A 25602-nucleotide genomic window follows, 5' to 3' on the forward strand; every position below is an offset into this window, starting at 1 on the left:
GCAGCAATAAAAAGAGGGCTCCGGCAGGGTTGTCCACTGTCGCCTCTGCTCTTCATGATATATCTCAGGGAAATGGAAAAGAAATTAGAGCAGAGCAACTTAGGTTTTGATGTGAGTTATATGGAAGGAGGGAGAACGGTAAGACAGGTAATACCAGGACTGATATATGTGGACGACATATTACTTATGGCAGACAACCAGGATATGTTACAGGAACTAGCCGGCATGTGTGGAGAGGAAGGGGACATCTTGGGCATGAGCTTTAGTAGCGACAAATCTGGAGTAATGGTGTTTAATGATGAAAAGAGGGGACCCCTGCGGATACAAGACATTTTAATAGACCATGTAGAAAAATACAAATATCTGGGAGTCTGGTTCAATGAGGGAAAGAAATATCTAGAAGAACATGAGGAGAATATAATTAGAAAAGGGAAAAGAAATTCATCTATTATGAAGCTCAAGGCACTATGGAACTATAACAGATATGAAGTGGTCAGGGGTATATGGAAAGGAGTGATGGTACCTGGACTGTCTTTTGGCAATGGGGTGCTCTGCATGAAATCAGAGGTTCAATCAGGATTAGAAATTCGGCAAAGAAGCGTAGGCAGACTGGCACTGGGAGCACATGGAAACACACCAAATGAGGGAGTGCAGGGGGACATGGGCTGGTCGTCTTTTGAGAGCAGGGAAGCAATCAGTAAGTTGAAATTTGAACAAAGGTTGACTGAAATGGATGATACGAGATGGGCACGTAAGGTGTACAAGTATTTATACATGAAGAGCATAAACACAAAATGGACAAACCGAACCCGAAAGCTTACATTTAAATACCTACTCACTAATGATGGGGCTGAGCAGACTACTTCAGTGAAAAAGGGAGTGAAAGAGGCAGAGAGGAAAATGTGGGAGGGAAGAATGCAGGAAAAATCGACTCTAACGGTTTACAGGTCACAAAAAAAGGACATACGAAAGGAAAATGTGTTTGACAACTCGCTGGGAAGTTCTTTACTTTTCGAGGCGAGAACGGGAGTTTTGAGGACGAAGACGTATAGGGCTAAATTTCAGGAGATAGACACATTATGCGCTGCATGCCGTGATGAGAGTGAGACACTTGAGCACCTAGTTTTAAGGTGCACGAGGCTTCGTCCTGCCCCTCCTGAGGGTGTAACGGGTTTGGCCGGGGCCCTGGGCTTTGCTGGCGACGATGGAAGGACGGAGGAGAAGAGGATCACAATAACAAAGAGGCGGTTAGAAGATTGGTGGAAATTATCTAGGGAAAATTGAATGATGCACAACTAACTAGCACAGCTGGGGACAGGCGGGACAGAGGAAAATTGGGACTCCCTCCCGCGTGGCTCAGGCCCAAAGTCTCAACCCTGTCCCCCAGTGGGTTGGGTGCAGGGGTAACGCCGACAAGGTTTGACCAGAGGAAAATTGGCGACTCCCTCGCCGGGGGGAAGAGGCGGGGTGTGATGTTTTTTAGTTTTTTTTGCCCGATCCCCCAAAGGTCAGCCTGGCGATATCCCGCACTACCTGGTGATAGTTAGGAGGGGGGGGAGAGAAAATTGGCTTAGAAGGGCGGGGGAATCAAATGTTTGTCTTTATTAGACGTAGGCTAGGTGGCGCAAGCTACCGCCCGATACAAAGGGTATAGCCAGTAGCATCCATCCATCCATCCAAACGCCGTGGAGCGCACTGGAGCGCACGCGCTCCGGCGCTCCGGCCCGCGGCACCGCAGAAAGGCAAAAGCCCGTACCAAGGAGGCCCGCGGTGCCGTGTCTAGGGATTGTGATTATGTGATGATGTAATGTACAGATGGAAGTGAGGTGATTATGATATGGTGTGTTAGGCCTAGCAGCAATCTTCGCGGTGCTGCCATGGGCTGCTTACTTCTGGCAGGCCGGTTGGGCCGGTCTCAAGCGCCTGGAGAGGCGCTTGAGATCGGCCTTTGCGCACACATCGTCTAGTTATCGGAGATATCGGGACGATCTACTAAAACTCTCTACTGACCCTTCAAAGACAGCATGCGGAGCTTAGGCGGCGATCGAGGGAAGCTGTTGTGGCTGCATCCGAAACCGTCGACGCCCGGTAGAACACACTGGCTCTCCAAACACAACAGTACGCAGACCGTTGCGAGGTTAGAATTCCCATCTTGCGCAGAGTCAGAACCGCCGCGCTAAATGCCAACGCCTTCTGTCGAGAATCAGCGTACCGACAGCAGCGATTTCAGCATAATTTTTTTCTGGGTACGACCGATTACTTTTTTAGTGGCTCTAGGGGTACGACCAAGCATTCTGAACAATTTCTCTTTTTATGACCTCTGATAAGCTTGGATTAGACTTCCTCTTGACCAGTGGTCAGTAACCTTAGGCCCGGGAGGCAATTAATACAATGCAGCCCCCGATGAACCCCTCGTTTCTTCCCCTCCCTCCCTCCTCTCTCTCCTCTCCTCCCCCCCCCCCCCCCCCGCCCCCCAGCTCAAAGTTAATTTAGCTGCAAATATGGTACAATAGGCCATATCAACTCTCAATTAATTCAAGAAATTCGCTACATAGTTTGCTGATCAATTAAAGTTTTTAGACACTAAATTTCTCAGCAGCCTTGATTGAAGTTTTCGCTACAGTATGTGTATCTGCAAACATAATTTTTCAAGCCTTTTCAAGATGAAGATCATACTGTCAAACAGGAGTCTTGCGAAATATGCTTACATCTATTAATTTTGTATACTTACATAGCAGATATAGTTATTTGCATGTGTTGAACTGAATGGGTTAATTAGACTTATTGAGCTAGAACACAAGCATGCCTTTCTTCAAACTTGCATTAACAGTAATTTCTTATAGATATATAGCAATAGTTGCTGCATAACTTTTTAATTTAATTCATATACATACTGAATGGGTTCAGTAGAGCTTTCCATTGAACAAATACATGCGCAATAAATGTTTGTCTTTTCTACTTAGATCGTCATACTGCCCCAAAGAGAAGCCAAATGGTCCAGTAGAGCTGCCTATACATATGCCCAATTAGTCCCATAAAGACTCCTATTGGTTTCATACAGTCCTATTGGTCCCCATAGAAGGCCTTACTGGTCCTATAGAAAGTCCTATTGGACCAATAGAAGCCTCTATCAGTCCCATAGACCATTCTATCGGACCAATAGGAGCCTCTATCAGTCCCATAGGCCCTTCTATTGGACCAATAGAAATGTCTATCGGTCCCATAGGCACTTCTATTGGACCAATAGAAACTGGTATGGGACAAATAGAAATATCTATCGGTCCTACAGAAGCCTCTATTGGTCCTACAGAAGCCTCTATTGGTCCTATAGAAGCCTCTATCAGTCCCATAGACATCTCTATTAGACCAATAGAAATGTCTATCGGTCCCATAGGCATTTCTATGGGACCAATACAAATCTTTATGGGACCAATAGAAACTTCTATCAGTCCCATAGAAATATCTATCGGTCCTATACAAATCTCTATTGGTCCCATAGAAATTTCTATCGGAATTTTTGCTAGGGTGATGAGTTCAGCACATCAAAAAATGAGATGTTTACAAATCTCTGTAACGCAAAATTAGAGCGCAGCTCTCGAGAAGGGGAGGGTACGCCCCACCTTTTCCTCCTCCTGTCATCCTCTGCTCCTCGTCCTCCCCTCCTCCCCCTTCATACCGTCCCCTCCTCCCAGCTTCCCCGCTAAATTAGACTGAAAAATGAATGCCATGTACGTCACCTCAACAGCAATTCAATTCTCCACTAGATTTAGCGGGGCATTGAATTACTGTTTAGGTCATGTGACGTCAATTTTCCTGGCAAATCTAGGAGAGAGTGGATATGTTTATGGGTGACGTGACACAAAGTCATGCGACGTCATTCCCCCCCTAAATTTAGTGGGAAAACTAAATTGGTGTAGAAGTCATGCAAGTTCAATCTTCCCGCTAAATTTAGCAGGGAATTGAATGGCTGTTGAGGTCATGTGACATCAATTTTCTCGCTAAATCTGGCAGAGAAACTGAATCTGTTCATAAGTGACGTGACGCAAAATCATGTGACGTCACTTTCCCCGCTAAATTTAGCGGGAAAAATGAATTGGTGTTCATGTCACGCAACCTCAATTTTCCCGCTAAATTTCGTGCAGTTATGCTGACTAAAGGGGTGTTCAAACAGGACACTACAAAACGCATGACTCCGACAAATCGTGAAAATTGAAGCGGACGCACCCGCTTCAATATTCACGATTTGTCGGAGTCGTGCGTATGTAGTGTCCTGTTTGGACACCCCTTAAGACGCCGTGAAACCCGGCATTTCATAGGCTGGACTGTAGTCCAGCCTCTGAAATGTGTTCCCCAGAAGGGGGAGGCATGACAACCGTTCACCTTGCCCAGCAGGCCAGGCGAGCCCTCAATTCTGCCTGCAGGGCGAAGCGTCATCTGCAAGTCGACAGCAGAGAAGCAACTGCAGTGAGTGATATACTCTATTTCACATTAAAGGGACACTTCAACGAAATTTGAAATATTCCCGTCTTGTTCAAAAATAAGTTGAATATGATCCACAATATCCGTAAATGACAATCGCACGTTTGTATTTTGAGCCTGGTGGCTGTATCTTTCGTTATAAATGGCCCACTATGGCAAGCGCTGGAAGAAGGCCCAGCGGAGACCACGTGACATCCAACGTAATTGTGACGTAGGTCGTCTCAGGACGAGCAAAGCTACGGCGAGGCTGGCGTCGAGAGGATGACCTAGTCGTTCCAGCCACCGAAGCGGCTGCTTTTGTACGAATTTTGAGTAACGGGTTAATCTTCTGTAATCTTGAGGGACAATAGCAACTTCTGCGACATACAAAAGGCATTCTCGGGAAGAGGGGAGTTCCTCCTTCCCCTCTTCTCTTGTCGTGGCCGGAGGCGAGACAACCTCCGTCACTAGCTGTCAAGGTTCCTAGACGGGCATTACAAGCGAGGCGTTAGCGACATCCACCAGGTGCTCTTTGCTGATCGTTTAATTCGTTTTAAAATTTCTTTTCGTGACTTTTTAAAAAGATATTGGTATGTTCGATGTGATGCTGCTCCTTTGAACACACATAGACCAAAAAATGAGCGCCGAAATTTCGTTGTAGTATCCCTTTAAAGAAACAACCCCCCCCCCCCCCCCCCCCCAAAAAAAAAAAAAAGAAAAACTTATTTTAATTTTTTTGCCAGGCATTCTGTTATGGTGTTGCAAAACTACCCAATCAATGTTTGCTACAGCATCAGATATATTTTTAATAAAGTCAAAATCTGCAACTGCTCAAAACCGAAACTGGACTGGGAAGGAAGAGAAACATAGAGAAAGTTACCAAAAGTCACGTAGCTTTTTTTATTTTTTTAAATCAATGTATTTGCAGTTTTTTTAGAAGCCACAAAAAATGGCTATCATATTTTTTGTCTACTTTTAGTATTGAGTGTGTGCCTTTGATGACCCACAACTTTGATTATCTTTGGTGGTTGTGTCTAAACCAGAGAGAACGGAACGTGACGACGGAGAAGAGAGTGAGTGTGACTAACCGTCAGTTCTCGATCGGCAATTTTCGGGAGGAAGGAAAACAAACTTCGAGCCGCAAATTGTGTTCAGGGTAGTTGGGCCTTATATGTCGTGTACAAATAAATACCTTTGCGAGCATAAATACCCTGTCCCAGTTTAAGTACGACCACAGCCAAGGCTATGATTCAATGAAGCCGATCAAGCAGAACCGAAAGTGAAGGATCGTGGCACACTCGTTATGCGTTATTGGCTTAGCCGGTGACGGCAGACGGACAAAGACGACAAGCGCCATGACACGTGCTTTCAAGGCTGCTTGATTGGCTCCACTGCGTCGTAGCTGTCGGCTGCGATTGGACTTGGAACGATGCAGTGGGATTGCGGAGTGACACAGCTATAGATTTATGAATGATACTCCACGGATCTGTAGATCGAATTGGGGAACAGCTCTCGCGTGCCCCAATTCAGCAAATGCCCCCTTCAAGTCTGCCGTACTAAGGATTCCTTAAGATTAGCAAAAACATAGAAAAGTAGAAAAAATGAAGGTGCACACACAAACATGCTAATTCCAGAGTTGAGAGCGGGACGGCTTCGATTGTTTGTACATCAAGTTGAAACCTTTTATTTGTGATTGAACAAAGTTTAGGCAAGGCTCACTGCCCTAAAGATACACACCAGCAATTCAAGGTTAAAAAACTACATATTCCCGCTGCTCGTGGGAGGGCTTTCTTCCCCAACGTTTTACCAAAACGCTCTGTAAAAAACAAAATTGTATTACAATATCATTCCCAAGCGGTTTGACCATCTTCAACTGAATGACACAGTGCAATGAACAGGCTATGGCATGACCTGCAGAAACATGTGCAGCCTGTTGCTGCAAACAAACCCTCCGTCTTCAAGTTCGGTTGCAGAGCACAGGGGGACTACTCCGCACCCCAGTGCCTTCTTTATTTCTCCTCTCGGCCTTTGAAAGCAGGGGTTTTCTCGATCCACACCAGCGTCGAATTTGTAGCAAATATCCATTGACCTGTCCTGGGGATGAATGATCCCAAGCACAAAGGACTTATTAAAGGGCCATTCAAGGTCAGGATCACTGCTGCCAGGATGGAGTCTGAAGTAACAGTTGAAGTTGAAATTGTTCTCAAGCTCGAGGCAAAGACTGACACTGTAACCGAAGGCATTCCATGTGGGACTTTCTAGGCACGCGGTCAAACCTTCCAAAGCGGTTGTTTTCATGACTGTCCAATGTCTGGCATACCAGTGATAACTCTTGGATTCACAAAAACAAAAGGGGCTTTGAGACACCCTCTCTGCGGCTAAAATCGGCTGGCCTCTCGGTGCACGCAGTGCCTCGGTCAAGAATTCTCTGCCGATGTTGCCGACTGTCATCATGGCAATCTTCACATCTTCCGCAGATTTCTGAACCAGCTGTATATCATGTGCCTGCAGTTGCCCAATTAAGGTCTCTACCCCATTGTTTACATCTGCCAAAACTCTTCGAAGTAGCGTCAGTTTTACGATGGAGCCAGCAGTGCAGGTTACAGTGAGGTCATCGTGCTTACAAGCTTTATCTTCCAGAAGCCGTCTGCAGCTCGTATGTGTCGCTTTAATGCCTTCACAGCACAGGTTCAGGCCCCTCTGCAGCGAGATCAGGTCTCCAGATATCTTTCCCACAGCTTCTCCGAGCTCATTTTGCACCTGTTCAATGCTGCTGCGATCAAGGTCGAGGAAGTTGACGGCAGCTGTATCCGTGACTAGATGTAGGCTGCAGCCTTCCCTGCAGTGCCTAACGATGTCGCTTCGCAGCACAGAGGTGTGACACTGGGGGCAGGAGACAGTGTGGAAGGCGCACTGCTGAAAGTGCTCCAGGAGACCCGAGACAGGGCCGACAAACCTACAGCCACTGTGTGCGTTCCAGCAGGCCACCTTCAGAAAGCAAAGATTAGATGCTAGTTATATTATCAGGATATTGCAGTGTCACTGACGCCTATCGCATGTACGTCATGAGGGCCTGGTTCCACAAAATAAAAGAGGTCCCCTTTATTTTATGGCTCCCGATTTCTATGCATTCATTTCTCGGAAAAGGAACCAACCGTTCAATCCGTTGCATTCATTGACTCGCATGTTATTTCGGTTCTGGTAAGCTGACGCTTAATTCGCATAATGTTCCTGTGAACTAAAACTAACATAACAGATATGCCAAAAGCCCCATGACTTTTTCCTTACCACACAAGGAGCGAATGCTTTCCGAAGAGGCGACATTACTAAAAATAGGTCCACCCTTGCACGTAACTCTGCAACTACATTATCAAACAAAATGTGAGGTTGCAAATGAGATAATGGAGGCTAAATAGGACGAAAATTAACCAGACTGCCAGATTAATGCCACATTTTTCGTTGTAGTGTCTGGCCACGGTTGGTTGGAATAGATTACGTGCGTTACCATAAAGACAGTTCAAGCTGGCCCAAGTTTCATGATGACCAACTGCATCAAGGACCGCCAAGCATGTTCGGACAAGAGTCTGTACTTCTTCCTGACCAGGGCCCACTCAAACTTGGAAAGTTTACAGCAGACTTGATCTTAAGCTGCTAACTCTGTTCAAGTTCAATTATCCATGCCTATCTTCAGATTATCACATTTAAATTATCACGCTAGAACAGATGGAGTGATCAAGCTCGCAAAACCACTGCTTGGGGCACAATTTCTGCTTCTGGTGTCGCACGTCTAGTACCTTCGCCGGGCAACGTTAGCAATGTTAGTCTGACAGCTGAAGCTGCTCATAAGACCATTCCAATAATCGCCTTTTATGCATCGATATTCCTTCACTCATTACGTCCACCTTTTCTCTTACGGGATGGAGAGAGTACTCTGGTACGCCTTCAATGATGCGCCGCAGGAGGGGAGGGGATTGAGCGGCCGTGGCAGTTGTTGATCGTGTTCTAATCAATCAAAATGGCGCTCTGATGCAAGCTAGGGTACCTCATGCGAATGTCCACAACCCAATGACTGAGTATATTGTGCCTAGAAGTTAAGTATTTGGAAGGTGTATCTAGCTGCAACTAGTAGAGACAAAGATTGAAAAATGTTTAAAAGCATCTGTCACACAAACTTTATGACAGGCATGTGGAGAGTTGTGCATACCCTGATATCCCGCTACCATCATTTGCACATTTCGCATCGCCTGCAATTGACCAAACTGGTTGACTGAATAACCATCAGAGATGTGGGGTGCCACAGTTGCTACGGCATCGCAGGTAGTACAAAAATCTCGTTCGTAAGCTGGGTCCGCACTCCTCGGAGGCCAGGCGAAACTGAGCTTCTGGTCGACTCACCTTGCGCTTGCCAAGGTAGCCGGTGGAGTAGTTTAGATGAACTAGGTCGTCCTCACAGAAGGGCTTCTGATCCAGCGGACAGATGCCTCCTTGTTTGACGCACTCTGCGTGGCAGTCTGAGCAGACAGTGTGCTCACAGGACAGCCTGACCGCCCCCCTGCCCGCCGTGCCGCAGAGTATGCAAGCTCTCTCCGCAACAACCGGCTCTAAAAAAAGCAGTGGCCTCCAATCCAGGGCATTGGAGAAACCAACCATACGGAGGAAAAAGGCTTTCACAGGGCCACGGCCAACCGTCTCCATCTTCTCACATCAGAGAACCTGGAGGGTGCAAGTTCACGACTTTATGCGACAGAAGACCCAGCCTAAGGACTAAATGACAGGCCAAATCAGTCTTAACACAGAATGTGTTATGTGGCCTGCTCGTTTTGCACTCCCGTAACGGACTGAATTGCTTTTGCGACCCAGCTTCGAGTCTGGGCGCAACTACCTGATCCGCCTTGGTATGATAGCAGAGGGAACATACTTCCCCACCCACTAACATAATGTAGAAAGAAAAAGACAAGTCTTTTTCTTTTTACCCCACTTTTTTTTTTTTAACCCTGAATTGTGTTGCCCCCTTCCTTCTATTTATACTGAGTTGTGAGGGCACCCTGCAGAAAGAGCTTTTCTTGAGGTTGCAGGGTTATCGAGCCTCATTGTTCCGCTAGTTCCACCCGTAATGTATAATAATCAACTAGCTCAACTCATCCCTGTAGTAATTTTGAGCGCTAACGAAACAGACGAAACCGAAATGGAGGAACGGGAATGGGATGGCGTTCCATTTACCCTCGACAAAAGGAGAAAAAAAGTATAGTGTGTTTCGGTGTCTCGCCACAGCCGGTGCGCCTGTTACATGACTCTCCCCTTATTTGTTGCTTGCCGCTCTACTTTTTCACGTGACTTTCTGCCAGGCTTTGTCAGCACAAAAAAGGCTATTTTTGTGCTGACAAAGCCCAATTTTTGTGCTGACAAAGCCCAAAATTGGGTTGTGCTAACACAACCCAATTTTTTTTTTCTTTTTCTTTTTAGAGCGCAGCTCTTAGGGGCCCGTTCTGAGCTTGAGCGGCGTCGCCGTCGGCGTAACCAAGGTCATTTCAAGGTCACTTGACCCGCAAGGTCATCCCAAGGTCACGTGACCCCTCCCCAAGGTCACGTGACACGCAAGGTCACGTGACCCCTCCCCCAGGGTCAAAGTCACGTGGCTCCCCAAGTCACGTGACCCCGGGGTCACGTGACCCCCGATGACGTCATCAGTGACGTCACTGATGACGTCACCGGCATCCGCATCGTCATTGTCACTCATGACGTCACCGGCATCCGCATCGTCATTGTCCTCATTACTGATGACGTCATCAGTGACGTCACCGGCATCCGCATCGTCATCATCACTGATGATGTCACCGGCATCCGCATCGTCATTGTCATCATCACTGATGACGTCATCCGTGATGTCACTGATGACGTCATCGGTATCCGCATCGTCATCGTCACTGATGACGTCATCGGCATCGGCATCGTCACGTGACCCCCACCCAAGGTTACTTGACCCCCCCCCCTTCCCCCCCCCAAGTACCCTTGCCTCCTCCTCCTCAAGAGCTGCGCTCTAATTCGGCGTTACAGGGAGTTGTAAACGGCTTTCACTTTTTTTTACAGTCATTACAGTAGCCAAGGTGCTATGGGTTCGGATATGGATTTACGGCTAACCTTGGCCATCGGCGATAGGCTAACCTTGGCCATCGGCGATATCTGGTTCATGTTATCTTTTGAATGATTTTCCGTTTCATCAGTTTGCCAGTATTCCCTCTGCTCTCTTTTTCTACCCGTTTTCACTGGTAAAAGTGAGACTTGCTCCCTCTGCCAAATAAAAAAAAAATATATATTCTTAACTTATTGCCAGAGCCTTATATTGGGGGTGTCTGGCCAGTGGGTGTGGCGACGAAGGTACAGGAGAGGAGAAAAGTGAAGGAAAGGGAGGCAACCAAAAGAGTGGGAGAAAGAAGGGAGCAAAGAGGAAACAACGGCCATTTTGACGCAACGCTGTTGGCGCCGAGCACTGTTGAGGCTAAGCATCGTCTGCTATGGGCTTTTTTTTTTTTTTCGCCCGAGTCAAAGTTTGCGTTCAAACGAGGAGAAACTTAATTCCAAGGAATAACACTAGAGTATATCATTTTCTTGTCAGAGCCTGCCAAATAAAAAGAAAGAACCGAAATTTGGATGTCGATCCCATGCATTTTGCCGGGCGAATGAATGAAAATGGCGGCCCTCCCTGCTTAGCTGGGAGCAGCCTGAAGTTCACGCGCATGCGCTCGCGCCTCTCGCTCTGCGCCGCAGGCGGATTGGCTCACTCAGGACGGGGTCGTTACGGCGGCGAGATCATAGACTGGCCAAACTCTCCCCATACACGGCTCTGCTTATTGCTTCTTTATGAAGCCCTCTGTCGACAGAACTATTGCACACACAGAAAGAGATGGCACAAAGTCAGTGCGGCTGTGCACCGCGATCACACGGCTTTGGCCTGCCGACTCACTTGCGCTTGTGTACTTCCGTTTATGTTCACATAGTTGTGTTCACCCGTGTAAAAAGGTTGCACAAAGTTGGTGCAGCTCCACGACGCGATCTCCGACTGCGTTGTGGCTTGCCAACCTGCCTCCAGTTGTGTAATTTCATGTGTGCTCTGTAACTTCACTCATGGACTGAGTGATCTTTTATTTCATCTTTTTTTTTTTATCAGTCACATGTGTGACATTTTTCTTAATGCAATAAAAGTAACCCTTTCATAAATTTTTTGGGAACAAAAAAAAATCCCAATTGTGGTAATTTTGATTGAGCATTCTTGCTTAATTCACATAAAATAGAAAATATTTGTTTTATAAAATGTTCTTATTCAAAAATATTTTATTCAATTGACCCCGTAAGTGATGACGTCACAACATGGCGTCTGGGTCCAAACAAACCGTTGCTAGGGACGCTGCTATGGACTAATGCATGGAGACTCCACATGAGGCTAGATTTTTGCTTACAATTAAATAATTTTTCGTAAGCAACCTAACTTCTTGATATCTAATTATGAAAATGTTCTTGTCGTCTCAGTGTCGTATTGCAACAATGAAAGCCATTTCTGAAGTATTACCACTGATGTGACGACACGATAGATTCGCTGGCTTCTGTTGCAGCGGGTGTCTTCATTGAATTGCGTCAGTAAACAAGCGACAAAAACAAGTGCATTGCCGTGGCCGTAGAGGCCTCCGCAATGTGCGTTTCTTTCTGTGAAGAACCCAGCTTAGTTCAGAGGGATGAAAATGCCGTAAAATCAAACCACGTCATGCAGATCAGTTACGACGACGACCTGAAGTGCATTACCAGCGTAGTGCAGGCCAGCATGAGAAACAAATTGTACGCCGTCAAAGTAATTCGTTTATTATTATTATTATTGATGTTGTCAAGTTATTATAAAATTCCATGTCTATTGCGATTTTTCACCAACCATTGCAGCGATGGTTACAACGAGGTGCGACGCACTTTTACATAGCGCGAGTCCACAAACAAAATTTGGGATCTCGACCGATAGCCTGAAGTGCTTTTCTCACGGGTCCAATGCAATCTTTTAGCAGACGATCATCTCGATCGACGCCTGGACTTACGATAAACCATATTTTGCATCGCACCCAACTATGAATTCTCTTAAGTTACTGAAAATCATTATATTTAGAACAAATGCAATATCAGAATATCGTCCTTATTCACACGATTCAAACGACGGCGCCGGCTTGTGGCAGACGGTTGCATTCATCGTCTGCTGCAGGCATCTTGAGGACCGGAAGTTGCAGTCGTAAATATTTCAGAAACAAGTGATTACTGGCACACCTCTGTCGAAATATATATGACATTCAAGCTTTCTATATCTGTGATTTTTAGAAGTTTAAATCCTACTCCCGATTTTTGAACGGTCGGGTTTTCGTAGCGAAACCTAGCCACATGTATTTGTCCATAACAACGACCCTAGCAACGGTTTGTTTGGACCCATGACGTCACACTTACGGGGTCAATTCAATTCATAACCTTTATTATGCAATTCGATTCGCTTTATCTCTAGGGTGTCGCAAACCGGCTAAGGTTCGTGTTTTTCAAACCTTTAGTGGAGAATTTGACGAACCCTGTATTAAGGTTCGACTCATGTGCGCATGCGCAAAAGGCTGGCCAGTTGGCTTCGGATTGGATGGTGATGGCTAAGCGATGAATTAAGGGCAGCACTGATTGGTTATTTCAGTTAATGCAGTACAAAAAAAATTAAGTTATTAACTTCTTCAGTGATTGAAATTGGTTTCTTTTAATTGCAACTGTTCATAAAATAAAATAACTCTTTGCATAAAAAAAAAATTCTCCAAACCAAGATATGCTTGTATCAAGGTTTGGCCACACTGCCCACAAAGCCGAACCGGTCGAATTTGGTGAAAAGTTCGAAGGTTCGTCGACCTGGTTTAACTTAGTCGAACCCCGAAAGTTCGACCTAAAAGTCCGGTTCGACAAAAGTTCGCGACAACCCCTATTTACCTCTAATTCAGAAAAAAAAAAAATAATGGGCCCGTTTTTTGTAGCTGACAGCATTGAAATTGTCCAAAAATAGCTATAATCTAATTTTTGAACCGAAGCTCTGAAACTGCATTTGGTCCGGATTGCCAATGGGACTCCTGCACCGAAGCTTAGTTGGCGAGTATGTAGGCTCCCTAGCTTTGAACAAACTGTGGCGCCCTCGTTTTGGGTAGTACAAGGTCACCTGGTAGGGACTCCCACTATTGTGGCGCCTTCGCCGTGATTTGTTTCCTTCTGTGTAGTGCAGAAGAATGGAAAAACACCTTTCGACATTTGAAATCGGCTACATTCAACGCCGCAAGGCAATTGAAAGTTCCGGATTCATGCCACCACCACTAGGGTATGCATCTCGTATCTCTATGTGGTGACGTTAGAGCATCTGGCGTCCCAACGTTTTTGTTTTTTCTTCCCCATTAATGTTTCTTTGGGATGCGCGATACGTCGTTTCTTGGTTCTCGCTCTTATCGTCCTAGCTTTGGCCTGTGCTTCGACGGCGTTAGCATTTTTAGTTTTTTTTTTTCTATTTTCCTTGTTATCGTGTTCCGCGCCAGAGCAGGTATGCCTATATGTGTGGCAGTTTGAGTCCCTCAAGTTTGTACTACCCAAAACAAATCCTAACAAGTCATTTTTCGCAGCGCCTCCTGGGCAACGCAGGACGCCTATGCTACGTTTAAACAAACTTTTTTTTATGTGAATGAATGTTTTATAACTCTGCCATGTTGGAAAGCTCCGAACCAACTCAAAATCGCCGCCGAGAAAACGGAACAGGAAGGAGGATCAACGGGATGGCAGTTCCAACAGAATGCGGGAATGGGGCACTGGGTTTTATGATACTCAGGGAAGGTGAGACGACGATTTTTATGACGCTGCCTTTTCTACTCGGGGGACACGGCCCGCGGCGTCTGAAACAACGAAACATGTGCCACAAACTAGAAGCGAATGTTGAGAGTTTCGATCACTTCGTGGATGATCAGGAGAAAGAAAATACGCTTACCAATCCACGAACCTCACTTCTTAAAATGACAAAAGAGCCTCGGCACTACCGATGAAAGCAATTAGTCAATAACTCTTCTGATAGTCAGATAACGCCGGTCCACTCCTTTGAAAAAGCGAGGGGAAAAAAAAGGTAAAAATATCACTGTGGTAAAAAAGTAAAAAATGTATAAATGCGCTACGGCTTAGCTTTCTACCTCTCGACCCTGTCTTAAAACTTATTTTATGTTATTATATTTCAAGCTATTATTTTGTGTGCCAGAGCGTCTAAAATATTCTTTATTACATCTATCTTTGTAACCTGCCTTTAGCACATTAATAGATCTCTTAGCATCTTCGATCAACTCGCACCGGAATCGCCCTGAAACCAGCACAGTGCACAGCGCTCCTCGGTCGTGCAGCGCGATGTCAGTGCAACATCGAGGACAAACTGCGCCGCGCCGATGCACCGCGGCGAGCTCCACCTTGCGTCACTTCGCGTTTTGTTCGTTTTTTCTTGCGTAGGTCAGCGCACGGTGCCCGTCTGCTGTCAATTTCTTCTATTGTTTTACTCGCGGATTTGACGGTCCCACAGAAATAAACATCGTGGACGTGACTGTCGATGGGGTCACGAAGTGGGTGACAATTCCATATGTATATGTTGGCCATCATTATTGGTTCAAGAAAACGAAACACCAGATAATAGCCGTACCTCGCTGTCATCGAAACGCCTCGCGCCGCTTTCCACGAAGTTCGTGCTTTTCGGGCGCTCCTTGCCACCGAAGCAATCGCCAGTAATCGCGGCGATGGTGAGAAGCTCGTCGTCTCGACGTCAGAAGACCCGAGGAAATCATCTAGTACAGCTGCGAGGCGTGTTCGTTTTTGCAAGATCGCCATCTCGATAATCTGCGCGTCTGCTACTCCCGCCATCTTCTCGATTCCCGCTCCTGGGCGCAATGCCTGATGGGACTGCCCCCCGGCGCACCGCCGATTTTCTTGGTGCGCGTTGGGGCAACGGAAAGCCGCACCGGGAGGGTGCGCTTCGTTGATCGAGGACGTCCGGTGCGCACCGGTGCACTTGATCGAAGATGAAGGGGCGCACCTCAGTGCCCCGGTGCGCACCGGTGCGGGTGATCGAGGATGCTATCTGATATCTTGATACGTACACTAGCGCCACCAGCGACTATTATCCCATGTTTGTTTACTGTTTGCCATTGCTTCGGTTCGGTACTTAGGGCAGCTTAGGGCCTTTGGGGCCTTTGGGTACTTTGGTTGCACGTGCTTTGTGTTTACGCTAGGCTATGAGAGGATCGTGAACTTTGTGAGCACAGCCCGTGGGAAACAGTTAAAAAATGCTGAATAACGCTGACGAGGAGGCACTGGCGTCCTTAGACGTTCTGCTTGGTCGACGTAGCTGCGACGGCGGTGACAAAAACTTGCAGGCGAAGATTAGAGTAAGCGGACCCTTTCCATTAGTTACGTTATGCTCAGAGTTACTTGTTCGATGTTTTTTTTTAAATTTTATTATTAATATTATATGGTTATTAAGAGGATGAGAGCGGTAGGACCTAGGGAGGCTCCCTAGTAGGACCCTGCCTCCAGCACGCCCTCTTTGCCTTCCGTCGTGCTTTGACTGCGCGTGTACGCTCGAGGCTCATGAATCATGAACACCGAATCATGATGCGCCGAAACGAAGCTCTTCCTCCGTTCTCATCCTTCCAATAACTATTATTAGTTAGCTTTTTTTAATTTTCTTATGTCAGTTTAATAAGCAGATACTTGTTATTTGAATGCGCTCTAATCATAATAAAGCTGTACAGCACAAAAAGAAAAAAAAAAACGACTGTATGGCTGTAGAGCTACCGCAGACTGTACTTCAGAAAGTGGTCATATCGGTAGAAAAAGTGAACAAAGAGAGAATAAAATATTACTGCAAGCAGTATTAGCAACCAAAATAAAACTTCGCTATACAAAAAAAAGAAAAATCATTAGGAACAATCAACGAGTGCAATTTGTCTTTTTGTTGTAAAAAAAACAGTTTCTTTTTTCTTTTTGCTGCTGTGGCTAGCGTTACGTCCGGGCGGAGCACTGAAACGGGTATACCTAACCCTCCCCCCCGCCCTCCTCTCTTTCCCCCGTGAACCTAAGGAAGGCGAAGTTTGGACTTAACTTGGGTTACGCCAAACGTAACGTTAGACACTTTTTTTTTCTTTTTTTACATAGCGCAAATTTTAGAGCCAATTTTATTTTCGAAATGTCAACCACGTTCTGGCCACACCACGGAGACACCAATTTTTACAGCAGAGCTGTTAAGGGCTAGGTTCCCAAGGATCGTGTCCGGTACAAAACACTTGTCGACAAAACGCCTCTGGACAGCTATCGCCATCTATAAGCGACGGCAGCAAGCACAGAACCAGTATGGTTGCTGCCGTCGCTGGTAGATGGTGCCAATCTTTCCACCTATCATAGAAGAATGGATAGTTGGGCGGCGCGTTGGTGGGAATTCACCTTAGGAAACAGGCGCGAAAAACAGACAAAGAAGAAGCACACGTAATGAGCGCAGCGCTTGTCACGTGTGTTCCTTCGTCCTCGTTTGTTTTGCGCGCTGTTTCCTACGCTCTTATCAGTTTCGGTTTGGACTCGGGATGGGTCAGCCGTGTGCCCTTTTGGGGAAAGAAGACTGGCTGCGGAAGGAGCGGTGACGTACACAGCAGCGCGAACGGGTTCGTAACTGCCGCAAAGCCGCTGTCGCCTCGACTTCCATTGCGTCGAGTGCTTCGGATTCCCTCGCCAAAGAAAAGCACATCGCTCGCCGGAAAGCCGCCGCCGAGAACAGAACCAGCAATGTAAAGGGCGCCGGCGGGCCAATGCCATGGACGACGATCGTGCCACGGAGGCCAAGTGCAAGCGCGAGGCTCGGCGACGACTGCACTCCACGCCGGCTGAACAGTTCCCGGGCGTGATGGTGATGTTCCGGAGGGAGTTCGTGGATTACCCGTTTGGCGTCAGTGCGCCGTGTCGGACCGACTCTGGGTCGCCAGAGACGTATCCACGATCGGCGGCGTGTCGGACGAGAAGAAGCGGGAAACGGGCGCGTGCGCATTGTGGCAGTGTATCAAGTGCAGTTCCGCTGGTCTTTCTTCTTCACGAGAGTGGAAAGGCTGAATGTTTTTTCTTAAAAAAAGACTGCAAACATTTTTTAAAGGAATAAACCGAATGTCGTTATGTCGCTTTGCACTTAAAAGCAGTGCTGCTCCGTGGAAGTACGGCGGCAAGCTGCGTGTGTGTGAGTCCTGTCAAACCGGATTTCCTTCCTCTCCCGGCCTATTCAGCTCTTGCGGGGACTGGGCAGGGGCAACTAAAAACAGCCAGATTGTAACGCGTTGACTGCGCCAAGTGGCGGAGCTCGTAACCACGCCAGCCCCAAGAAGCTTTGCCCGTGTTGATTCAATTGACGTCGCGTCTGTGACGTCAATTGGTCTAGCGCCCGTGATGCATTGCACTCTTTAATAGCTAATCTTGGAGCACTTGCTGAAATCGGTTCTTTTGAACAAAAGGCAAAAAATGCAGCCATCCATTCAAAATACAAGTGTGCGATCGTCAGTAGCGGGTTAAGTGATTATGTGTTAACTTGTTTTTGGACGTGAGATGTATATTTTAAGTTTGGATTCGGTAGCCATTTAACCTGCAACAGACTGTTGTAGAGCATTGGCTCAAGGCTAACGTAGAAACATTACCAGCAGCGAGCGACTTCCGAGGTTCCCATGGGCGTATCCCAATGTTGCTAAATCTGAGGCAAGTATGCCAACCCACAAAGGGTTGTCCACCAACAGGCAACTATGCATTTCCCATTCAAAAGTAAACACCTACAAATTAGTCCATAAGCGTCAGCAGGATTATATTTTGGTAAAAACAAAATTTTTAGCACCCAACATCTTTTTTTTTTTTAGGCGGGGAGTTATTTAGCAACAAATATTTTTTTTATAATCTACAGAAATATATAATGACCAAATTGAGCAAGGAGGTTGTTTTTTACTTGATGCGCGCAAGCAAGGCCTCGGCGGTCGGCGGTTGGACTTCGTACAAGTTCTTATACGCCTAGTCGCGGTATATTCCTGGGCGCACCGCAGGATACTAGCAATATATATCAAAAAGTTAAACTGAAAAACTATCAATACACCAAATACAAATATCATAAAAGCAGAACCCCAATTATATAATTAATTTATGGGTACAAATACTTATCAACACCTACCTACTCAAAAGGAACCATTAAGGTTAAAATAAACCTAGGCTTCATCCATGGCATCAATAAAGTTATGACGGGATATTTCGACAAAGAGGTGGATGCAGATGTAAGAGTAGTACACAAAAATGAAAGGGCTTGTTTGTCGGGCAGTTTCACCAACTTTCTACTCACTGCTGTCTTCATCACTATTGAGTGTTCTAATGTGGAGAGTTGGGCTAGTTGGTATTCATTGATCAGAATGTAGAAACAGCACAAAAACACGGACGGAGCAGAAGAAACATGCAAACAAGGCAGCATTCGCCCTGTTTTTGTGTTCCTTTTGCTCCATCCATGTTTTTACAGCGAAGCTGTTTATGGCTAAGGTTCTGCGGAACTTTCGTGTGCGTCAACAAAAACTCGGGTCCTGAATTTGATGCAAAATCGCTTCATTCTATGCAAAAGCTTATGCGTATCATCACTTGGATATGCATTTTCAGTAGATGAGTTATCAATAGGCACCATTTTCAAGATCAGTAGACTGTCAAGTAGATAGTGAAGGTTTCTCAAAGATTTGCCCCTTTGCGACCCACGTCGCCCATGTCTACGCTCGCACCACCCTCTCTTGGCCGTCGTTCCAAGTGCTTGCGTGCCTAGTTCCCTTCCACTCTCCCAGGGTGGTGGTCTCGTCGCGCGTGTCTAGTTTTCTCCGGCTCATCAGGGGCGGGTCTGTGTCGTCCGCTAAACAGCTTCGCTGGCCATCCACCTTCACAGAGTTGAATGGCTGATGATTTTTGCTCTGTTTCTGCATTATTGTCACTGAGTGTTCATTGCGGTGATTGCGTTGTATATTCAGAAACAAATGCACCCCTAGCCAGGTAAGGGGTTTGGGAGGTCGCTAAGGCAAAAGTACAGCTTGGTTTCTTTTTTTCGTTTCATATGTTTTTTCTATGGAACATGGGGCAAGAAATCTCCTTTTTTACATGTTCTAGTAGTTACTTTTGATATATTTTTAAATGGCCTCGGTTTTAATTGCCTTGGGGCTGGCAACTGCCCCTTTTGCAACCCCCCCTGCCAACGCCCATGCATTAATCTGGTAACCTTGTTTGCATTTATGCCCACTAACTTGTGGCTAAATCGGTGAGTTGCATGTGTTTCAACGATGAAATACTGAAGGCGACCTCACTTTGTTTTTAAGGCTGTGATGAATGCAGTGGCGAAGCTGCCCAAGTCGAATCTCGAGACTGTGCCTTTTCCGAAGGTGGCTTGCACCTTGCTGGAGCACATCAGCCTGGAAGTAAGTACATGTTTTTTTCTTTGCACCAGCATTACTTTCCATTTAGCTTTCGTGTTGCCTACTTTGATACCTTCACCACCCCTAAAGCTCCTCAGTGTTTGACATTGCAGAGGGGCAAAAAAAACTTTTGGCAGTAGTGTATCAAAAGAAACCAGGAAAACAAAGCTGTATAAGCATGCCTACAGATGCAAAATTTATGCAAGAAGAACTCTCGTAGGACACATTTTGTGCCCTTCCTACTTCTCCAGCAGATTCCTCCCAGGAGTCTGTACTTTTCCACGTTACCTGGTATTTTCCAAAATTACCTTTTCCAAAATTACCTGGTATTTTGTTTTTGTTTTTCATTCATTCATTCATTCAATGCTTTATTTTCATACTTGCTTCCAAAATACACAAAAACTGTTTGGACCCATAGCCGTTCAGGCTATGGGTCCAAACCTCGGAAGCAACGTTGAGGGGTGTAGAAAATAAATAATTGTGCCGAGTACCTATATGAAATATCTCTTTTTTTCTAAGCACCCTTGACTAGAAGAGGTGGAAATGGTTCCTGCTATCTGGCCCAAAGAACTTATTAAAATCTAAACCTTTAGTTGGTAGCTGGTTACCTGTGTATCGGGCTCTTCGAATGAGGTGGTGTTTGCAAAAGCACCATGCTGTAGTTCTCCATCCTTTAGCGGTTGATTCTTGCTTTTACTATAGTAACTTACAAGGTGAGAGTGTCATCCCACCTTCAGCACTAGCTTTCTACCTTAGCCAATGCTTCGATGTCCCCTGCATCTCAAGCACGCGTGCGCAGTCAAAGCGCGGTAAAAGTCATGAAGCAAGTCCTGGAGGCCGGGCATTCGAAAGACGTGCCCTGCCGTTCTCATTTTGTCACCTGCTATAAAATTATTAAGGGGCTTTACCCATGAGTAGCAGTTCCATCGTTGTGTTTTTAGACGGCAAGATAACAAACACTACGCCTTGCACACAGTCCCAGATATAATTTGCCGTCGCAAACCGAAATCTAGTTCAGAGATTGACCACCGTTGCGGTGTGGCACTAAGAGATGCTTGTCTGCCGTTTGCTCCTCCTCCTTTTTTTTTTTTATGAGGGTGGCGTGTTCTACCTATTGGCCAGATTACCCACGTATAGGAGAGAATTTCTAAAGCAAGAGGACTTTTCGTGTTGAAACTAAGTCTACGGTTGTTGCTTTCATTGCAGGCTCGGAACTTGGATGTGGGCCTCCTCGCGGGTACCTGCGTTTTTCGTCTGCTTTCTCGCTTCCTCTCGCCCCTCGCCACCGCACAAGCAGTGGAGGACCTCATTCTCCGTCCATCGTGCCACTCCAATTACCCTCGTGCCCCGTGCGCGGACCAGACCTTTCCCGGCAAAGTTTGCGAGCATACAAAATCGATAGAGTGGGATGGCCTAGAATATCCGACGCACTACCACTTGTGTTTGATCCACGGAGCCCTCAGCTGCGGACCCGACGTCCGTTTCATCTTGACCCGGCATGAATCACGGAGCCGGAAAAGACCGTTGATTCTCGAATTCCTCCCGTTCTTGGTCTTTTTCGCGCACAGCTGTGGCGAGTCACACTTTCACGTGCTCGCCACTCTCGTGCTGTGGCTGAACACAGTGGAGAATCTTTTGACAACAAAGGTAGGGGTCGTCGACCTTGTGTCATTAAAGGATTGTGAAAGTTCCCAGAAGAATTTAGCACTGTCGGATGGTCTTCATGGGGCAGCAGACTCATCAAGTGAAACGTCTGTTATCACCGGTCCCTTGCCAGAGGTTCCATCAAAAATCCAGGGTGAATGTTTGGGCGTTGATGTGTTTACTCCGGGGTCGAAGCAAGTCGACTTAATCCTGTCGGTGTGTGATTTGTTTTGGGAGTCGTCGATCAGCGGCGTTCCGGAGCTCGTGAGGAAGGCGTTCCTGTCATTGCTTCGATTGGGTTGTCTGAAGGAGCATCGTAATGACGAAGGGAAGTTTTCGGAAGTTCCGGAGCTTCACAAGTTCCTGCTGAAGCGAACCATGCAGCTTGACTGGAGGACCAAGCCGAAATTTCTCAGCCTGTACTGTCTGTTGAAGTTTGTGCCTTTTGAGGTGGTAAGTATAGTGGAAACACTCTTCACACGAGTTTCGTGCTCTAGCTTTTGAAGAAAGATACTCTCCTTTTTTTTTTTACAAAACTTGAAAGTATAAAACAGTGAGGACGAGGACGGGAACAGGACATCTTTCATTTAGCAACAACATAGAATGGCACAACGATAAAAACCACCCCCCAAGGGTCTCCACGTTCTCAAAGAGGGAAAGAAGATACTAGTTAGAAAAGAAAGGGAATACGCTAAATAGAAAAGTTGGAAAGCGCATCAGTAATCTAGTTATCTCCGATTACTTAGAATTCAACCTTTGTCATTGTCAGTGATAATGCAGAATTATTCTTGTTTGCAGTTTTTATCGTTGTGCCGTTCTATGTTGTTGCTAAATGAAAGATGTCCTGTTCCCGTCCTCGTCCTCACTGTTTTATACTTTCAAGTTTTGTATCTATTAACCAACACGCTCGTTTTCAATTGTATCCTTTTTTTTCTTCCCTCATTTCTAATAAGCGCACTAAAACTGACCTGCCGAGTTGTAACCAAAGATGCAGGATAGTTTGAAGTGTCAAACGTTTCTTCATTTGATACGGCTATACCGTGCACCAACTTTTCCGTTTGATGTCGGGGGTAGTGCACAGTGTCCGCGGTGCTCTGATAAAAAGCAACACCATCTATACCATATTTCGTACGCAGCATAGAGCGCTGTCGAAGCTATTTGTGCGAGCTCATTGCTTCGTTCAGCATCTTGTCCCCTTGGGAGTGAAAAAACGTTTCCCCACGTATATTTCAGCTTTCATGTTTTACACTCATTCTAGCCATTTTGTGAATGCTGTTTTTACGTAACTCTTCTTCTCTTCAGTGTTTGGAGATGGATCCCGAATTTACTCGGAAGGCCATCTGTGGCCTGCAGGCGAACCACCTTGTGTCATCCGCTGCAGACGTTTACAAGGCGTCTCTTGAAGGGGGGTGTGTAGTTTGGTTTGATCTTGGCCGCCTTCGGGTGATTTGCGTTCTCGGCTCTTTCGCCAGGCGAAAATTCTTTGCTCAGAATCGCTCATCTTTCAACCTTGCAGAAGTGCAAATTCGGCAAGCAAAGAGTTCTGGCGGGATCACTGGAAGGACGTGATCGTGAGGACCATCAAATACTGTGACAGGTTTGCACTTTTATTTTTAACACAGAATCTGTTATATGGCTGGCACCCTACCGTATCTGAAATCGCGCACGCGAAGATTGAATCCCTGCTTACTCAAGCGTGTCATGGTGCCTAGGATGGTATTCACTGGTGGCCATAGTTTTGTCCTTTTGTAGTTCTTCTCTGAAGATAAGTGGAAGCACGTTCTGAGCCTGCGTTCATTGTGGCAAGTATGCTTTTTGACCGGCTGCTTTATGGATGCATATTGATCTTTGCTACAGGGATGAAGCAAAGCAGTATAAGAGCCTTAGGATCTTTCCTGACTGATCGGAACTGCTCTTGCAACTAGGCCAGTTTCATATATTGTAGTATTGTGGCACAAACTTTGCGTCACACAGTGGCCATGCAACTGATCACAAGGGTTGCCATCATGCTCAAGCCCGTAATTTCGGTTTCACTGTGGATCCCCGAAACAAAACTTTGAGATAAGATATTTACAAAACTACACAAAGCATCGAGAAAAAAAAAGACACCTCGTAATTCAGGGATGCTTTCTCGTCTAAAAACAGTCGTAACCCTAACATCGAGAAAATGCAACGGCGTTACCTTATGAGAGGAGGACAGAGTGCCCACAATAGCTGTCAAGTCATAAAATAGTCTTCCGTTTCAGAAATTATGCTATTGAAACTTTAAGCCTCTATTTAAATACTACCATGTTTTAGTGTGCATATGGGACCTGCATCACACCCAGAAAAAGAAAGAAAGCTAAGAACTTTTAAGGATTTTGCAAAGAATGCTCTTCCTACAATGTGGTTTTGCAGGGCATGCCTTCAAAACCTGGTGACACACATACTGCCGTGGACGGTGGCAAACGTACCAGGCAGTTTTGATGAGCTGAGGGCCGACCTTGAAGGCTGCCGCAGCGAGGGTGCTCTCGTGGCTCTCGTGGCCTTGATGCGAATAGCAAAGCAAGCAGGCAGCTTCTCACCAACTGCGGAGGTGGGTTCTGCCGCAGAATATTGGGCGCCTATTCGCAAAACGTTTGGGGCTGCAAAAATAAAGTGTTTTGCAGTAAATGGTGGCCCCTCTACTGCTTGTATACTGCCAGACTGGCACCTCCATGACCTAGATTAGACTAATGGTCCTATAGTTTATTAAAACTTGGTAAGGACTACTGATGCTAATCAGTGGCTATAATGCTGCTTGGCTAAGCATGTTTTAACATGTTTGTTTGTGGCGACATGTTTGAATGGTTTCGTGCTGTCTTTGATAACACTTCTGAAGATTTCTTGCTCTTTACATTTCAGCAGGAAGAGCTGATTGCAAAATGCCTGAAACATGAATCAAACATTGTTCGTGCAGAAGTGTTCAGCCTTCTCTGTTCGTGCCATTTTAAATCAAGTAAGCCTCCTGACAACTGTGATTTCTTTTATATAGTGTCTAGAGTACCATCCGACGCCACTCTAGCAGAGCGTTCAACTGCCGTCCGACGGCACTTCACTCACACCTTCAAGTGCAGTCCAAAAGTCTCGTATAAAACGAATTGTTAAAACAAGTTTTTTGGAGCTGTAGCGTAGCTTAGTGGTAAGATGTCTGCTTTATACGCAGCGGACCCGGGTTCGATCCCCAGTGTGAGCTTACTTTTTTATTTTATTTTCTGAAACATTTTTTGTCGAGGCGTTAGGCAATATTTACGACATTTCTTTTTTACAGTCAACACTGAAAAAAACTTCTGTTGTCGATGAAACTTTGCTGAACAAAATGGTGTGGGACTCCCTTTCTGGAGGTACATGGGGGACATCAGGGCTTGAGTTGCCAGCTGGACACCGTGAAGCGGCGTGTACGACAAGGCCAAGCGGGTTATCGGTTTTGTGATTAGCAGCCGCATACTGTCGCCGCGAAGCGGCGTGAACGCAGGCGGGGGGGGTGGGTTAACGAGCTCTCCAGTAACACACGCGCCGTCCAACTTCCTTTCGGACGGCACTTGTAGGCGCAAGTGGAGTGCCGTCAGACGGCACTATAGACACAGCCTTTCTTTTAGAGCGCAGCTCTTAGGGGCCCATTTCCAGCCTGAGCGGCGTCGGCGTAACCGGGGGGGCGGTCACGTGACCCCCTCCCCCTCCCCCGAGGTCACGTGACTACCCGCAGGTGACGTGACCCCCCTCAGTACCCTTCCCTACTCCTACTCAAGAGCTGCGCTCCAATTCGGCGTTACAGGGATTTGTAAACGGCTTTTTTTTTTTCCTCATTTATTTGTGTTTCTTTTATTCTATGCTTAGCGCGTATGCCGCAACCGCTACTAGAATGCTCTGAGCCAATAGCATTTTTCAATCAATGGTTTTGCGCATCATCTTCTGGCAACGTCATTGAGAAAGATCATGTGACTGTTTGTGCCACGTGGTTAGCCAT

At 46.3% G+C, this 25602-nt stretch overlaps 2 protein-coding genes across 8 annotated transcripts in view; one reads left to right on the plus strand and one right to left on the minus strand.

The window, feature by feature from the left end:
• Nucleotides 1-2048: 2048 nt before the first annotated feature.
• The window catches only part of LOC8044016, a 63843-nt gene continuing 40289 nt past the window's right edge, over nucleotides 2049-25602 (plus strand). For 2 of the 6 annotated variants that reach the window (XM_040209068.3, XM_040500513.1), the window contains exons 1-7: nucleotides 15712-15908; nucleotides 19878-19976; nucleotides 21180-22070; nucleotides 22920-23026; nucleotides 23134-23214; nucleotides 24015-24192; nucleotides 24504-24594. In XM_040209068.3, coding sequence (XP_040065002.1) covers nucleotides 15807-15908; nucleotides 19878-19976; nucleotides 21180-22070; nucleotides 22920-23026; nucleotides 23134-23214; nucleotides 24015-24192; nucleotides 24504-24594 — 1549 coding nt within the window. In that variant the 5' untranslated portion in view covers nucleotides 15712-15806. Of the gene's footprint in view, nucleotides 2138-4392; nucleotides 4465-15653; nucleotides 15909-19877; nucleotides 19977-21179; nucleotides 22071-22919; nucleotides 23027-23133; nucleotides 23215-24014; nucleotides 24193-24500; nucleotides 24595-25602 lie in introns of those variants that run through there. The other 4 variants (XM_029993787.4, XM_040209069.3, XM_040209070.3 and 1 more) reach the window with 3 other exon arrangements.
• On the minus strand, nucleotides 6119-14610 carry LOC8044017. Of its 2 annotated transcripts, XM_029993793.2 has the most exons (3): nucleotides 14477-14610; nucleotides 8854-9171; nucleotides 6119-7446 (listed from the first exon to the last, which is right to left on the minus strand). In XM_029993793.2, the coding sequence occupies exons 2-3, from the start codon at nucleotides 9151-9153 to the stop codon at nucleotides 6358-6360; spliced, it is 1389 nt and encodes a 462-aa protein (XP_029849653.2). In that variant the 5' UTR covers nucleotides 9154-9171; nucleotides 14477-14610; the 3' UTR covers nucleotides 6119-6357. The 2 variants fall into 2 exon arrangements, with proteins under 2 accessions (XP_029849653.2, XP_042144379.1); XM_042288445.1 differs by lacking the exon at nucleotides 14477-14610 and having other exon boundaries at nucleotides 8854-9415.

Source organism: Ixodes scapularis, unplaced genomic scaffold (genome assembly GCF_016920785.2).
Source record: "Ixodes scapularis isolate PalLabHiFi unplaced genomic scaffold, ASM1692078v2 PGA_scaffold10__122_contigs__length_95168666, whole genome shotgun sequence".
Lineage (NCBI taxonomy): Eukaryota > Metazoa > Arthropoda > Arachnida > Ixodida > Ixodidae > Ixodes > Ixodes scapularis.